This window comes from Nasonia vitripennis, chromosome 5, assembly GCF_009193385.2.
Source record: "Nasonia vitripennis strain AsymCx chromosome 5, Nvit_psr_1.1, whole genome shotgun sequence".
NCBI lineage: Eukaryota > Metazoa > Arthropoda > Insecta > Hymenoptera > Pteromalidae > Nasonia > Nasonia vitripennis.
The window spans coordinates 8,358,425-8,374,446 of record NC_045761.1 but is presented as its reverse complement, the minus strand read 5'-3'; the positions used below and the strand labels follow the sequence as shown (position 1 = coordinate 8,374,446).

General features: G+C 41.3%; 2 protein-coding genes across 8 annotated transcripts; one reads left to right on the top strand and one right to left on the bottom strand.

Moving 5' to 3' along the window:
- Nucleotides 1-19: 19 nt before the first annotated feature.
- On the bottom strand, nt 20-4,987 carry LOC100680440 (putative ankyrin repeat protein RF_0381). 2 transcript variants are annotated; one of them, XM_031932361.2, is made up of 4 exons: nt 4,870-4,987; nt 2,832-3,693; nt 2,302-2,756; nt 20-2,178 (listed from the first exon to the last, which is right to left on the bottom strand). In XM_031932361.2, exons 2-4 carry the CDS (start codon nt 3,202-3,204, stop codon nt 1,261-1,263), a joined length of 1,746 nt encoding a protein of 581 aa, XP_031788221.1. In that variant the 5' UTR covers nt 3,205-3,693; nt 4,870-4,987; the 3' UTR covers nt 20-1,260. The 2 variants fall into 2 exon arrangements, with proteins under 2 accessions (XP_031788221.1, XP_016844772.1); XM_016989283.2 differs by lacking the exon at nt 4,870-4,987 and adding an exon at nt 4,187-4,392.
- A 97-nt stretch (nt 4,988-5,084) lies between these two features.
- On the top strand, nt 5,085-11,360 carry LOC100118929 (plasminogen activator inhibitor 1 RNA-binding protein). 6 transcript variants are annotated; one of them, XM_031932364.2, is made up of 7 exons: nt 5,178-5,657; nt 6,529-6,679; nt 7,330-7,569; nt 7,848-7,856; nt 8,119-8,190; nt 8,849-9,398; nt 9,481-11,360. In XM_031932364.2, exons 1-7 carry the CDS (start codon nt 5,378-5,380, stop codon nt 9,562-9,564), a joined length of 1,386 nt encoding a protein of 461 aa, XP_031788224.1. In that variant the 5' UTR covers nt 5,178-5,377; the 3' UTR covers nt 9,565-11,360. The 6 variants fall into 6 exon arrangements, with proteins under 6 accessions (XP_008216887.1, XP_031788224.1, XP_031788222.1 ...); XM_031932362.2 differs by having other exon boundaries at nt 8,107-8,190; XM_008218665.4 differs by lacking the exon at nt 7,848-7,856 and having other exon boundaries at nt 5,085-5,657.
- Nucleotides 11,361-16,022: the final 4,662 nt, after the last annotated feature.

Genomic DNA, 16,022 nt, shown 5'->3' with positions numbered 1-16,022 from the left:
ATTGTGAAGAAAAAAATGATTATGCTTCTGATTAAAGATTGAGATATTCATAAGAAAACGTCGGTGATCCATTGAATTATCGGAGCTGAATTTACATGGGTCGATGTGCACAAAAACGGATAACTTTTTATAACTATTTTTAAATGGTTTACTTTCTAATCGTAACGATTTTTGAAGAATTTCGAGTTCACGTGATACTTTCAATTATCGACAAGTGTACAGTTGTAACAATAATAGTTATATTTTGTACTGCTAATTATTATTATTATTCATACATCTTTCTTGCACTCGTACCTTCAACTTTCATTTACACATCGTCGGTAAAGCAGAAATCATTTCGATCCGGGTTAAACATTTTGAATCTAATTACGAGCGGCAACGTAATTTTTGTTTATTTATTGAACTCTTCAAACAAGACGAAAATTGAAACTCTAAGTACAGTATGTATACACGGTTTAGCATTTTCAATGTAGACTCGTCTGTCCGCAGGTAGTGCAATAAACATCCCCGAGGGTTTGGGAAAGGATCTTAATACCGCTAAGACTCTGGCATATTCGAAGCAGCAGATGTTCGAAGACAACAGCAAGAAAAATACAAATCCGCAGCAGAACTACGTACATGTTTGTACCATGTGCTGTTGGTCTGGCCATTTCTCGGTTCTATACAACGCGGAACGCAAAGACAACAAAAAAAGAGCTAAGCCCCTGTCATAAACCATAAAGGTTCGCCAGATATCGTTCTTAAAGCAATTCACTGCTTACTTAGAGATGATAACGGAAAATCTGGAATTGTCATAAAATTTATTATTGTTAATAACCATCACATACATTCAAATGAACGCTAAGTCTTTTTATTCTAAAAGATCTAAATTTAATTTTTACGTTTGAGGCACTTGTTTTTTACTCGCGCTCATATTGGCAATTCAAATATACCGCAGCGCCAAAAAGCCAATGTTAATTTCCATAAGGTGGTGAGTTTTCAAAGCTGAGACCAACCCGATTTTACCGTGCATTATAACTGTATATTATATTAAAATCGGGTGTTGCTCAGCTTCGAAAACTCGCCACTTTATGGAAATTAGCATGGGCTTTTTGGCGCTGCGGTAACGTTGAATTGCCAATTATCCTAGGCTCTAAAAATTGTTTTTCATACCAGTGCGCAATTTATACATGTTGAAACGTTAAACTACAACGAATGTAAAACCCTCTTCATACATGAATCAGTCTAAGAAATTTTCTTCAACTAGCGACAACAGATTTCTCATGCAAATTTTGCCAAAAACCTTATGTCTTTGTAACTGACGTAATCAAGAACTTTATTAATAGTTTCAACCGGCAGTATCGTTGAAAATACCGAGGATAAAATTTCCTCTGCCAAATCCCGCTCCTTCAACATCTGCTTTACATCCGCAAACCTGTCCGTGAAATATAGCGCGTACATAGGAAACTGTTCCTCCTTAAAATTAGCCTCGAAAGCTTCGCGAACCTTAACGTTTCTCATCATCCACATCAACTCTTCCTGCTGCATCACTAGCATTTTAAAAAACGTCAAATTGGGATAAAACTCGGTCGCCTTCATCATCTCGAGCTCCTTCTGGCACTTTGCGAAGTGTGGGTCGTTTCTGTACACCGTAAAAAATTGTTCGCACATAACCTGATGCTTGGCCAAAAGAGCGTGCTTTATCAGCATAATTGTTATATTCTTATCGAAGGGAATGCCGATTCCGTATGCATATACAGGTCTTTTCATTTGAACGCCAAATTTGAGAAGTAGCCAGACCGTATCCTCGAAGCCTCTGCGACAGGCGAAATCAAGCGGCGAGTCGTAAGGAATGTCTGTCATTGCATTGGGATTTGCGCCCGATTCGAGAAGAGTCTTGACGATATCGTTGGACTGTTTGCTGCAGGCGAAATACAGCGGCGTTTGTGTGTACGTCGATACCCCGTTGATTTTAGCGCCAAATTTGAGCATCTCGCAAACCATCTCCACGCTGCCAAACTGGCAGGCGGCGTGAAACGCTGTTTGTTCGCGATTTGTTGTTACGTGGATGTTCGCACCTGCGTCGAGAAGTTGTTTCACCATTGACATATCTCCGTTCAACGCTGCGAAGTAAAGTGGAGTTTCTTTGGATTCCGTTGTTGCATCAATGTCTGCGCCGTGGTCGAGCAGGAATTTCGTCTGGAAAAATAGAATTTGGATGCATCAGTACACGAATAGCAACAATTTGGTAATTAAAAAATGAACAAAACGCATCAGGCTGTACAGCTGAACGGCTTAACGAGTAAGAAAAAAAGGCCCCACCATTACAGCATTGCGATAGCGGACAGCAACGTGTAGCGGCCTTTTGCCAGCCAAATTCGGCTCATCCACCTGGATGCCCTTGTTGACCAGCATCGTCATAAACTCGATATTCGCAGGGCATCCCTTCAACGCGTAATGCATGGCTCCACTCCCCAGGGAGTCTTTCTTTTCGAGAGCATCCTCTCGCTGATCGATGATCAGATGGGCTACGTCCAGTTGATTTTGTGCGATGGCCAACAGCAGCGCCGGTTTATGACCGATGTCGATTCGAGCAGCGTGATCCAGCAGGCAGCGAACCATCGCTAGTCGAGCTTCGGCCTTGATCATTGCTCCAATCGCCAAGTGCAAAGCTGTTTCGCTTTTGCTGTTCGGAGCGTCGATTGTCGCGCCGTTTTTCAGGAGGATCGCTGCGAGGCGATCTAAGCCGCATCTCGAGGCGGCGTGCAGAGCTGTGTCTGAAAGGAGTGCAGGAACTTTTAAAATCAAGAAATGAATCTCGCACTTCTATACATTAAGTAAATTGCTCATACCTCCATTTTCGAGTTTATAATAACCCTCGCCAGAAGTGCGCTGATCCACATGCTCCTTCACACGAGTCGCAAGAATCTCGGCTATCCGCTCGTGTCCAAGTACCACAGCGTACACGAGTGGCGGTATGACTTGGCATCTGTTTTCGTCGATGTTGATGGTCACTCCGTAATCCAGAAGCCGATTGACCGTCTCCTCGTCGTTCCTTGACACCGCGATGTTGACAAGCGTCGCTCGATTCTCTCCCGAGTGCGAGTCCTTCGACTTGAGGGTGCTTCGGAATATTTCCTCGCCGAGTATCTGCTCGATTATGGAATGCGAGCTGCTTTTCACCGCCTCTCGCAGCCGATAGAATAGTTCGCTGTATGCGTCCATGGCGATTTTTGACGAAGATGAGGAGCTCGTGCCGTGCGGACTGGAGCAGCGTCAAGCGTATACCCGAAGCGAAACTGAAGAGGAAAAGCGAACTGCCCGATGCTATGCCGATCTTTAGGGGTAGTCCGCCGGGGCGTGGCTTATGTTCGCTGCATACGGTGAAGGTATAAGTATATTAAGCTGTCACGGCGTCTGCAAAGGAAAATCAGCGTAAGCGTATAGTCCTAAGCACGGCTTGTACGATGTCTAGCGTTCCATCGAGTACAAAACGGTATGCATAGTTGTTTGAAAATTAATGCAATTAATTCAGAGTCTCCTCTCGACAGGCTCGGATGGAACTGACGAGTCCGATGTAGAATCGCAGCCTGGCGGTATCGATATGCATCGGTGCCAGGCTTCCTCCTCGAGAGAGCCAAGAACCCTTGTTTATTAAACAACGTTTGGAACGTGGATGACGGCACCGTGATGAGGAGCCATGTGTTCGTGTAGCTGCAAAAAATATTTAAAGTGTAAGTACCATAACGTTGAATGTCTTACTAAAGTTCTATTGGAGATAATCGAATTTTATAGTTTTACTCTCGCGAGGAAGGGAGATTTTAAAATGCCAAAATCAAAATTCGCGCGTTTTCTTTCTGCTCACTATAGCTGCGGTATACGTGGCGGAAATTACTGTCAATGTACATCACAAATTCGGCTCATACTATCCTCGGCGGCTATATATGCGGAAAACCGCGAATAATCTATATTTTTTTCCGAATCGACGATGTCACAAACTTTGAACCTATGACGTTATCCTTGCGTTATTTTATTACTTTGCTTTTCGAATATAAAATGGCTTATTGTTATCATGTTCCGTTTTCGTAAACGTGCAAAATCGAAGATGTAAAACTGTTCATTTTTGCAGCTTAAATTGCGATCAACATTGTTTAGTCAGTAAAGTATCGAGTAAACCGTAAAATTTTTTACTAAATTATTGATTTACCCAATATTGATATCAAATAAAATACTGCGTAAATGGCGGTAACAATAGAGCAAGTTTTGCGCTTCCAGTGTTGCCAGACTTCTCTGCGCAGTTTTCATGTAGAAGGCGCTGTTTTCGAACTTTTAATGGCGATCAAACCTCGCGCTAACAATGTGTTGTGATAATCGCAATGAATATTGATTTATCCCATGGATGTTGACATTTCTATATTATGGGTATTCGATCCAGTATTAATTACTATTAAACGTCTTCTTCACATAATTTATAAGTTGTTCGTTTAAATTGCGGTTAAAAATTGTTGCGTGATAATATTTTAGATCTTTCGTGTGACTGTGAACGAAATACGAAACGCTTTTGCTGACAAGGAAACCGCAATATCCACGTTTTAAATTGCACACTTGTCCAGAAGTTTAAGCTGACTCCACAACGCAATAATAAAATTCAAAAGTCCACAATATATACTTCCGTTGCGGTTATAGACGTTTAGATTTCAAATCGACCAAGCTATTTTAAAAACAGCGAAAACAGCGTAGCTTCACCAACTGCCTCAAATTTAAATTTTGTGACGAACGAAAACATTGAATTGACATTATAATCAGCGAACGTCACCTAAAAATGTTTGACAATCACAGTGCAATAATAGTAGACAACAGATGCAACACCATATATATTTCGATATTTACGTGCATTTGTCAGCAGTCGATCGATCGAAAAGAAAATTTCGCACGCTATGTTTACCAATAATAAGTAAGTAGTTGTCGCCACACGCCGACGTTAAAATCGATCTACGTGACAAGAGTCACAAACTGGCGGCACTGGCAGGCTCGCGGAGAAGACGCTGCAACAAGTGTGGAGGCGGCTTACAAAGCGAGCAGCGCGAGGGCGCGAAAGTCGCTCTCGGCTAGATCGAGCTCGATGGCAACGTCGCAGCGGCGGATGGGCGGCTCGAGTCGCGCTCGACGAACCCGCTGCCGGGTATCCCCACCACGTCCGGCCGAAAATCGCGCGAGTGCGGCCTCGCGGACCTCGTGGTGAAGCTCGAGCCTCCTTTCCTCAGACACTGGGGATCCGACTCGGCCATATTGGAATCAATTGGATGTCTCTGTTACACAAGGGCTCAAGAGTAGCCAGGAAAATAACGTCCGATCCTCGATTAAGGAAGGACAACGAGCCGCCCCGCGCAACCGCATCATGGAGAACACTTACAGCATAACCGTGACCAACAAGTTCTCTCTGGCCCTCGACGAGGACGAGGATCCCCTAGAGATTCTTAAGCTGCGCGAGCAGGAGAAGGAGGCTAAAAAGAAGGAGAAGCTCAACGAGAAGGAGAACAAGAGCAAGCACCAGCAAGAAGCCGGCCAGACCCAGCAAAAGACCCAGCAGCAGCAGCAGGCAACCAAGGTCCAGAAGCCAAGGCCCAACAAGGAGAACCAGCAGCAGCCCAGGAATCTCGACGCCAAGAAGGATCAAGGTTAGTCTCCCCCTCTATCTATACTCTATATGTACTCTTCGCCTCCTCCACTCGGCTCTCTCCTCTGCCCACGCATCTACGAGCGTTCCCTTATATTTTCGCTCGGTCGCCCTCATGGCGCCCGCGGACTCCGTGCGCTAGCTTTTTCGCATCATGGACGGGCGACATTTTTCCTTTTCACGAAAACGTGCGCGCGCTCTCCTAGCCTCTTCTTGTCTCCGTGCGCGCGCGCGCGCGCGCGCTCGCTCGCCCACGAGGCCTTTAAAAAGCCGGTTCCTCGTTTTTCGCACCCTCCTCGACTCCCGTCGCGACCGAGACGACGACGGGGGAAAAAAAAGTGTCGTCTTCGTCGGCAGGCCGCCGGCATAGAGCTCGCCGGAACAGCGGGAGAGCAGCGAGAAAGAGTCGCGGAAATGCGCGCCCATGTGCTCGGCCGTTCTCCCGAACGAGAGCGACAAAGACGGAGCTATAGGCCGCCGTGAACGAGCGCACACGCGCTCGACAACATGTCCGCGCTATTCCGCGCGGTGTGCCGCGCCGCGCGCCGCGCGGCTGGATAAAAATATACGGGAGCGCGAGCGTTATAACGGGCTGGGAAAAAATAGATGGGGACAAATCTCCCAAGTTCCTCTGTGATACTGGAGCGATACTTTTGGAGATCTGCTGCTGCTGTTGCTGCCTAATACCCACTCTTGCTCTCTATGATGATGCTACTTTTGGAGCTGCTCCGCTCTCTGGCACCTCTTCCCTTTTGGAATTAGTATCTACTTTTAGACCCTAAGATGTTCGCTCATCTGTACTCCCCTTGTGCATGATCTTCTCCATGAATCTTAGGGAGAATGCTTATGTGAATTGTTTTCCTTCCTTCTAGGGGACAAGAAGCCTACTCAGCAGAAATTTGGCGGTGAGCGCAATGTGAAGTTCAACACCGAGTCCAGAGAGGAGCATAACAACAGGCGCAACCGCGAGGAGGGGGACAGACCACCTCGTATCCAGAATGACTTCAGACGTGGTCCACCTGGGTGAGTTCTTGTGGCACTTGTGCCTATGATTACAACATGTCTCTGACAGGCTTGCGCCTTCTTCAGTGGCAGTTTGTCACTATACCGGTTTCTCTGCTCCAACTCCAAATGTGATAGACCGTGCCAGATTTGGCTTGCATGTGTAACTGGCACTTGCTATTCCAAATCTTCTGATTTCTGTTGCACAAGAAGGCATAGAGGCTGAGGAAGAAGTCACATTATCATAGTGAGGAGTCATGCTCCAAATGACTAACGCTGTGGAATGGAACTTTTTCTTATCAACCATGTATTCTTGCAGCAAGTACCTTTGTATTATCAACTTGTCACCCATTAAGATAAACAAGTAAAGATTATTGAAAAAACTTAAGTTTTTCATCCAAACAGTAGCATTGCATAAGTACTCCATTAGCATATTAAGATGCACTGAATACCTTTCATATAATTAGCATTAGAGATCACTATTTCTCAAAGATGTTCTCCATTATATAACAAAATTACAACCGAGATGATTACAAACCTCCTCCATTATGCAAGAATGGAATAAAAAACTCTTGCTACATTGCAAAAATTATTGCAACTCCAGAAATAAGCTTTGTAATCAAAGACAAAAAAAGTGTACAATGGAACAATGAAAAATTTGTTTATTTCAGAGAGGGCCGAGAGCAGCGCGAACCTCGTGAACCTCGTGAGCCAAGAGAGCCTCGCGAGCCTCGTGAGTTCCGCAACTCTGGCGACCGTCCTGACTATGGTGAGAGGCGCGGACGCGGTGGCGGCCGAGGTATGGGCCGAGGCCGAGGAGGCAGCTACCGTGGTGGAGACCGTGTAGGTCGTGGAGGCTTTGACAACCGCGGCAAGCGCGAGTTTGACCGTCAATCTGGATCCGACAAGACGTACGTATATAAACTTTGCTTAACCATCTGAAAGCTTGCTCTGGATTTCTGGGTTTCTAACTTTCATTAGAGTCGCTTGATTGCTGATGTCCAGTCGTAGTTTCGTTTTTTGTAATTTAATACATTTATACTAGATTAAACAACAATGCTAACACTGGAATGTCACAAATCTGCTTGACTTTTTCTTTGAAATTGCTATAGCTGTCGTATATTTTGATTTATTAATAAACATGAAACTGATTCTCTATTGTATTTTCTATTCTTGCTTGCGAAATAAGGCAACCAAGGTAAGAAGTTTGCTCATATCTAAAGCTGCATTGTGCATGTTTTGTAGTATCACACGTACTTTTTATTTTTTATTTTTTTCTTTATTTTCTATCACAATGTTGTTAATCATCTTTTGCACCTCCACTTTTTATTTTTGTTATTCAATGCCTCTCATAAAGGTAGAAGCACAATGATCTTTTTGTCCTGTCTCTCTAAATGTATGAAATTGTAATAGCCAGTTTCGTACACGACAGTTAATAATGTAAGCAGGTATGGTTACAGCGGAATAAAATCAATTGACAAGAAGGATGGCGCTGGCAGCCATAACTGGGGCACTCACAATGATGAAATTGAGTAAGAAATTGTTGTTTTATGTTTTTTTTTTTCAATTTTTTAAATTAACTAATGATAAAGTTTATGAACAAGTTTATGAATTGGAGATCAAACTTGTTTCCAATCGTACCTAAAAGTTCAAATAGAAAACTATATTTGCTCTCGTTATTACTTTCATACATTTTTTATCCACTGAGTAGAAGTAGACGCTTTATAGTTTCATCAATGTTAACAAAGTTATATTTTATTTAATTTCTTTGTATTATTAAGATAACATTTTTCACGCTTTGTATATGCTTTATATTGTATGAAGATCAACGGATGTTATATTTTGAATTTGTTAATTATAGTATCGTATCTGTTGATCTATGCTTTGTATGTTACTCAGTTGGTAATAAATCATTCATCTTTATTGCACTATTATTCTATTCAAGTAGAGAAATTCGTTTAATTTCGTAACTACTCGAAGCGTTTTCTGCTTTATTTTTAGCTGATAAATTTTCTACTTTATAAATAATCGAAAATTTGCATTTCTTGAAGAGAAGTATAATTTATTACGTCATAACAAAATTCCCTTTGTAAATTGCTCATTAAATTTATCAGTCCGAGTACAAGTGATAGTATATAGCTTAAAATAAAAATCCCAAATATTAATGAACTCGTCTGTGTCTGTTTGCAGAGAAAGCTTGAACCAAGCGGCCGATGATGCATGGGTTACCGAGAAAATTGATGTCGAATCTAGCCCTAGCGCTAACGAGAGCAAGGAAAGCGTAGGCAGCGGTGGCAACGCCGGCGATGGCACCGAAGGTGGCCCAACTGAGGAGAAGCCAGCCGAGGAGGAGGCTCGCGAGCTTACTCTTGATGAGTGGAAGGCTCTTCGCCAGAATCGCGCTAAGCCTCAGTACAATCTGCGTAAGGCTGGCGAGGGCGAAGATCTCTCACGCTGGAAGAAAATGTACGCTCTCGAGCGTAAAAAGGAAGGCGCTGAGGAAGAAGAAGAGGATGAGGAAGAGTACGACGCGGCTGAGTATCCGCAGCGCGTCGGACGCCAGAAGCATGTCCTCGACATTGAGATCCAATTCAGCGACTACAGACGCAGTACCGGCGGTGGACGCGGTAGAGGAGGTCGCGGTGGACGTGGTGACCGTTCCATGGGTCGTGGTTTCGGCAACCGTGGACCACCCCGTGGCGATCGCGGTGCACCCGACGCTACTGGCGAAGTTCGTGCTGTAAGTATTTTCTTTTGTTTGACTTGATAATTTACTTGCTCCCACGTGGATTCACTAAAAGTAATGAATCGTGTTTTTGCAGGCTCCAGCTGAGCAAAGGTCGCCACGCGAGCGTCAGAACGCTCCCAAGGTCGATGATGAGCACGACTTCCCCGCGCTGGGTTAAGATCCCAGTGATTTAACAGCCCAAACATATACCACCGCTATCCAATTGAATTATGAAAAAAGATTAAAAACACCGTTTCAACCACGATCGACACTCCAGTTCTTCGATTATCATTAACATTGCTACAGTTGCTGCTATCGCTACTCCCGTTGCTGCTACTATCAGCGGTTTCGTCTTCATAACATGATTGTTGTTAAGACATTAATACAGTAACAAGAGACACCAAGATTCATAACACATATACATACATACCTAAAAACCGAATAACACATACATGCAGAACAATACAAACACTCGCAAAGAAAGTTACGTACGTATTCAGTTAAGAATAGGGAGAGAAAATCGAAAATAATGAGTCTCTTGGCTGCTTTAGATTTTTTGAACAAAGAAAAGTTTGTCTGTAATAATTAACGTTTAACGGTTAATAAATTTAAAGCAGCTCAAGAGATACCGTGTCGCCCTCTTAATTTTAATTTTTTTTTTCTTGTCAAACGCGATTCATATCGATGGACGGCCTATACTAGAGGAGGCCAATAAACGACACTGCATTGACGATTTATTAGCATGACCGACGCCGTGTGCGGTAAAATACTTTTTCCTCTAGGCGATAAATTTTTAAAACCTTTGTTTTATAATTTTTATACGGCACATTCTGCGCTCGCGCATGTGCGCAGAGATGGATAGCAAACAAAAAGAGAACGATCGAGATAAAGGGGATAAGAGGGTAAAGAGTAAGAAGGAAAGGAAGAGATTCGCGTAGACATAGGTGTTTAACCTTCGGCTCTTGCCCACTTTTGTAATTTAAAAACTAGAGGTCGACAAAAACACTTTTATTTTTCACGATAGCCGAGTCGTGTTGCGAGTAGCTTTGCGATGTATCTTTTTCTCTGTCATAGTAAACAAAAAAAAAAAGGAGTTCGCGTTGCCGATAGACCAATCCTCTGTCAAAGCGTTTTCAGTCAACGATACGAGCTCTGGATCTCCAAGAAAGACAAAGAAAATACACTACCCAGTGAGAGATAAGAATCGAGGTAAACGACAGTTACAAGAATAAAAGTGATACACATGAAAAAATACACTTTAAGTCCAAAACCACCATCGATTACAATATATGTTATATTTACATCGATCGATTGTCATATACATACTTCAAAGTATCGAAACGCTCTATATTAGTAACCCACGACGTTTGTTATATTATTACTTTAAAAGTAAAGAAGAAAAAATAGCTAAAAAAGTTTTGAAAACTCTTAAATGCAAGCCCCAATCTCCTTCATCGAGATGAATAATGTTACAATATATTTGATGCTTAGGTAAATGTGTAAATAACATAATATTTACAAAGTATAAATTGTAACAAACTATGCTAGATTCGTCAAAAAAAGTAAAACGGAAAATAACTTAAAAAGAGTTTCTTCAATTAAGTCTGAGAGGAGTTTCTTCGTTAACTTGTCTTTCTTATATTTGCCATACTTAATATGCAAGTCGCGGATTTTCTCGTCCTTTTCTTCTCGCGCTCACAGTGCGCAGGCATAAAAAGAAAAGGAAGAGCGTAGTAGTAACTGTGCGTACCTGAAAAGTATTGATAAATGCGATAATATAAAAGTCGTATAAGAAAAATTGTTTGAGAGAAAGAAACACAAAAACTACACGCTCGTTTAAAACTCTTCGTGGCAAGAAACATCGGTTGAGTCGGATCAGAAGGAACGAGAGAAGAAATTAGCGGTTATTCGAATGTAATGACGATTATTTTATATAAACTATCCTTGAAATAAAGAGGAGAAGAAAAAAAATTATTCGAGTGAAAGAATTATCGACTGAGGAGAATCGAACATGCATGGCACGTTCCCCGTTCGTTGCGATTTCCCTTTGCTATTTTCGTTTTCTCGTTCCCTAAGGAAATGAACGAGACGACGTTTTTTGCTTCTTCGCTTCTCACCTCGTTGCTTGTGTATTTTGCTTTATTATGGTTTTTTTCTTTTCACTTGAAATGGCCACAATAAAACTTGCTCGTCGAACATTTTATACGGAATTCCGCCGCACTTCCGGTGCTAGCCTTAAGAGCAGAAAAAGCGTTCAAACTTTTTTTACATTCTCTGCATTTTGGTGAAAAACTGCCGATTTGTAAAATCGGTTGCTTTACATTGTTTAATATTGAATAACTATTAGAATTATATGGCAACTGGTTGCTTTCCAAAATTTCGTATTTTTAAATACGTTTTATTTAACTTTTAAGTGCTTTACATTTTTGTTAAAAAAATTAAAAAATCCTTGGAAAATAAACACAAAGTAAGTAATAACAATATCTGATGCGCACGCATGGACTAAATTCCCTCAATATGTACAATAAGACATTTTTACTTCATCACAACTATATTAAAAGAGGAAATTTATATTCCAGAATTTTAATTTTCTTTATTATAGGCATAAAATTAATCAGGAAATTCTGCAACAAACAATATAGTCGGCCTTTCATTTAACATTTGAAAACTCGACACGTTCGGTAATAATGTATACGTGTTTGAAATGTTGATTGGTGCATCAAAGGTGCACTTTTGTTGCTCACTCATCTATGAACGTGACAATCTTATTAATCATCCGGTAAAAATATATTCAATTTATTTAGTCATTACAAATCATATTTTTAATACTATATGAGTTCTTGTTTGTTGATTTCTTGAATTATTGCATTATAGACTGCGACATATTGGAAAATTAATTTAATTATCAACAGTGCAATTAATTCTTCATTACATAGAATATTGTTTAAATTTTATGAGCTATAGTTACATCCGAAAAATTTTGATTAACGGCGAGATAAAACGAATTCATTGTCGCGCGAAATACGTCTTCGGAACAATCGTAAAATTGACACTATCGCAGTATATAGCGGCAAAAGAAGCATTTCAACGTCAATATTTTAAAAGCTTGCTTTCGGTAATCGGGCTTAAAAATACTTAATTTCATGCAAATATTCAATAGCCGCGCATTAAAAATATTTTACCCTCGCGTAATTATGCAGCATCGGAGAGACATAAATTCGGCGCCTGCTTAAAGATCTCCTCAATATGATAATTTATTCCAGCTTCATTTTTTGTTCTTTTCGTTATTTACTTTTCAAAGAAGCCCGAAAAACACTCGTTTCTTCCTGGTAATGATGTTAAAAACAGAGAAGAACGAACCTCATCGAGAAATACCTCTCACGCGATTGCTGCATTTCAAAACGTTGCGCTTATATTATTCAACGTGTTCAGAGAAATGCATCAGAGTTAGCTTTTAATATACAATGAAAATAATATTCGCTTCAAAAAATCCACACGATTTTATAATGAACTTCATGTACGCGCGATTTCTCCCTTTGAAAATCGTATTATATATACAAAACCCGTTATTGATATGTAAACAAGGAGTAATTGAATTTTTAAAAGTCATAAATTTTCGAACTCGCTCTGCAATCTCGCAAATATGAAAATAAAACAAATAATGCAAGCATCGCGCAGTGCAGCAAATGAAATTCGTCAAAGGGTCAAAGAACATTGAAGTACTTGCGCGCGTATTTCTCAAGCACGCACAATTCAGCTCTTCACTCGTTCACTCCCGGTCTCTCTCTCTCTCTCTCTTGCGCCAAAGTAGTCTCATACAAAAAATATCGAACTCTCCAATGACTACTTTTAAAAAGTGGTCCCGACTCCCCTATATTCCTGCAGCAGCGGCAGCAGCTCGCGTGCAGTTCAAGGGTCTTCCACTGCACATCTACGCACGGAGATTCCTGATGGTTGTGCACTGCGAGCGAAGAGGAGGGAGAGAGCCGCTGCATATATATTCGAGCGGGGACACAAAGCCGGGACAACAAACTCGAGAACTCTCGTGGCGCAGCTTGCCGGGAGGGGGGGAGAGAGAGAGAGAGAGAGAGAGAGAGAGAGAGAGAATCACCAGTGTGTGCGGCATGAGCGGAGGGTGGAAATGTGGAAGGAAGAGGTGTAGTGTTATAGGTGTATATATATGGTTTCGGAGATGCGAGCGGTCAGAGTTTTCAAGAAGACTCGAGCTATATGTTGGTGCAGAGTGTGCGTCTAATTTCTTTAAATTATGTTATGTTATATATTTTGCTGTAATGCATAATTGATGATTGTTTGATATTCAGCGAAAAGTTGCAATTTTAAATGATTAAGTTAATTATTATTATTTCATACGAAATGCGAACATTCGTCGTGCTTTTAACGTATTTGTTGAATTCTGTGTGCATCGCATAAATTACCGATGAGAGCTTGTAATAACTTTATGCGCTGTGCACAAGTATAGAGGAGAGAACACGAAAATCAAAAAAACAATTATTAATTCAATATCGATCGTAACAGGATGTTTAATAATGTCGGATCACTGCAGTTGACCGCGCTATTCCATCAAGAAGTGGTCAAAGCATTATTACGAACTGCAATGCATATACGGAATCATTTATGTTGTTAATTTCATTATAAGATATTTATGATATTTATAAATTTTCTTAGCATATTTGCGTTTATACATACGCCATATAATTTATTGCTGTTCAACTTGTCTGCGTCAATTTATGATTTCCATATAACGAATATGGTATAATTCAAAAATGAAATATTATTTCCTCGGTTTGGAATATATCTTGATCGATCCTTCAAACATCTGAAAAACCCGTCGATCTTACGGCATCTTTTTTTCCACGCGGTGCAGTTGTTCGTTTTTCCTTAAAGTTCACATCGCTATAATTTTCTTTTTAAGTGCATCGCATAAAGTATATTAATCGATCGAACCCGCAGCGAAAACGATGAAAAACACACGAGACACACTCGAACGCGGTGGACGAAGGCACTTTTAATTTTTGCTCGATATATGAGAAATAACTCGTAATAAGTAGGTAACGAATATGGCATGCGCCTGAGTATATATATATATCGAGCGAGGGCAGTTTGTTAATTTTAACTGCTCCTTATGGGAATGAAGAACAGGTTTATCGAGGTGTATCCGTCGTCGTACCGTCTTGGCATATTTTGCTTTAATAAAGCATCGAATTTCGCTTTGATTTAATTGATACGCATCGATTAAGGCAAGTCTTGATAAATTGATATTAGGACGTTGAAAAATTGAGACCCGGAGATTTATATGCATCCGTTCTGCGAGATTCGCTCCTATATAGGTATACAGCACAGGCTCTGTGTGTGTGTGTGTGTGTGTGCGGCATATTGCCGTAAATAACAGAGAGCGCATTCGATCTTGCTCTCTCGGCCTATACTACGCTGCACTGCTCACATATATTTCAATCATCCGTCAGCGTGTGCGGATTTTTAAGGAAATTTGAAATAGCGTTTATTGTTGAGATTTTGACTCTTTGTGCAAAACGACAACCGAGATACCCGAGTGGTCAATCATATTACGCGGTAAAATTTCAAAAAAGCCCGGAATTTCCAATACAGCTGCATATAATGTTTCTCTTTCGATTATAGCTATTTAAACAATAGCCAATGAATTCGAAATACACTTGACCGTCATCCCTTTCATCTTTATATCGAACAATGTAAAAGCTGCCCAGATTCGGATGATAAAATCGCGCATCGCAAAAGAGTACAAACCTCCGCATAATAATAAGTCATTCCCTTTGACAAAATAAATCCCAGCCATGCGATCATCGTTTAGCAACAATTAACCGATGCGAGTGTGTGTGTATATATATATATATAATATCGAGGTAAAAAATATCAAACGAATTCCGCGAATCGTTCGCTATACATACAGAGTATATAAAAGTCACACTGGACGCATACAGAGAGGCGGCAAACGAGATCTCGCGCCCCATACATAATATCGGAGGAAGCTCGACTCGTCGCGCGTAAAACGTTCGGAATCGCGAAATAAAATTCTCTCAATTTTCCGGCATTCTCGAGTCTTGCAGCATCGCTATTGCTCTCTCTCTCTCTCGCGCGCGTCATACGCTCTCTATTTTAGATCTCTAAATTGAGGCAAACCCAACGAGCCGGATAAGAGTCACATTTGAGCGTTAAAAATAGGGCGTTTTCCGGAGGATATTTCAAGCTTTTAAAATCAATTTCTCGCTCTGTTCACTGAATGCGACACGCTCTTTAAGTGCATAATGTGTATAAGGCATTATAATGTAATAGCTTTCGTTACAGCGCGCTCGAACGACGAGAGAGCGACCCGCCGCCACCGTGCGCGTCCTGTTTACATAAATTACTCGGCTCTATCGTTGTGTCTGCGTGTGCGCGTTTGGGGAAATTTTTCTGTTTTGGTCCATCTATTCGGGGATTTATCTAATCGCATCGTTGCGTGAAGATCGAGCCTCTCTGCTGGTATCTCATATACAGCTCCGTGTGCGAGTTACGTAACAATATGAAAACACAAGGATGGCTTATTTATCGAACGATTCCTAATTCGTGAATATAAGCTCGGTTTATGGCTCCGATCGACCG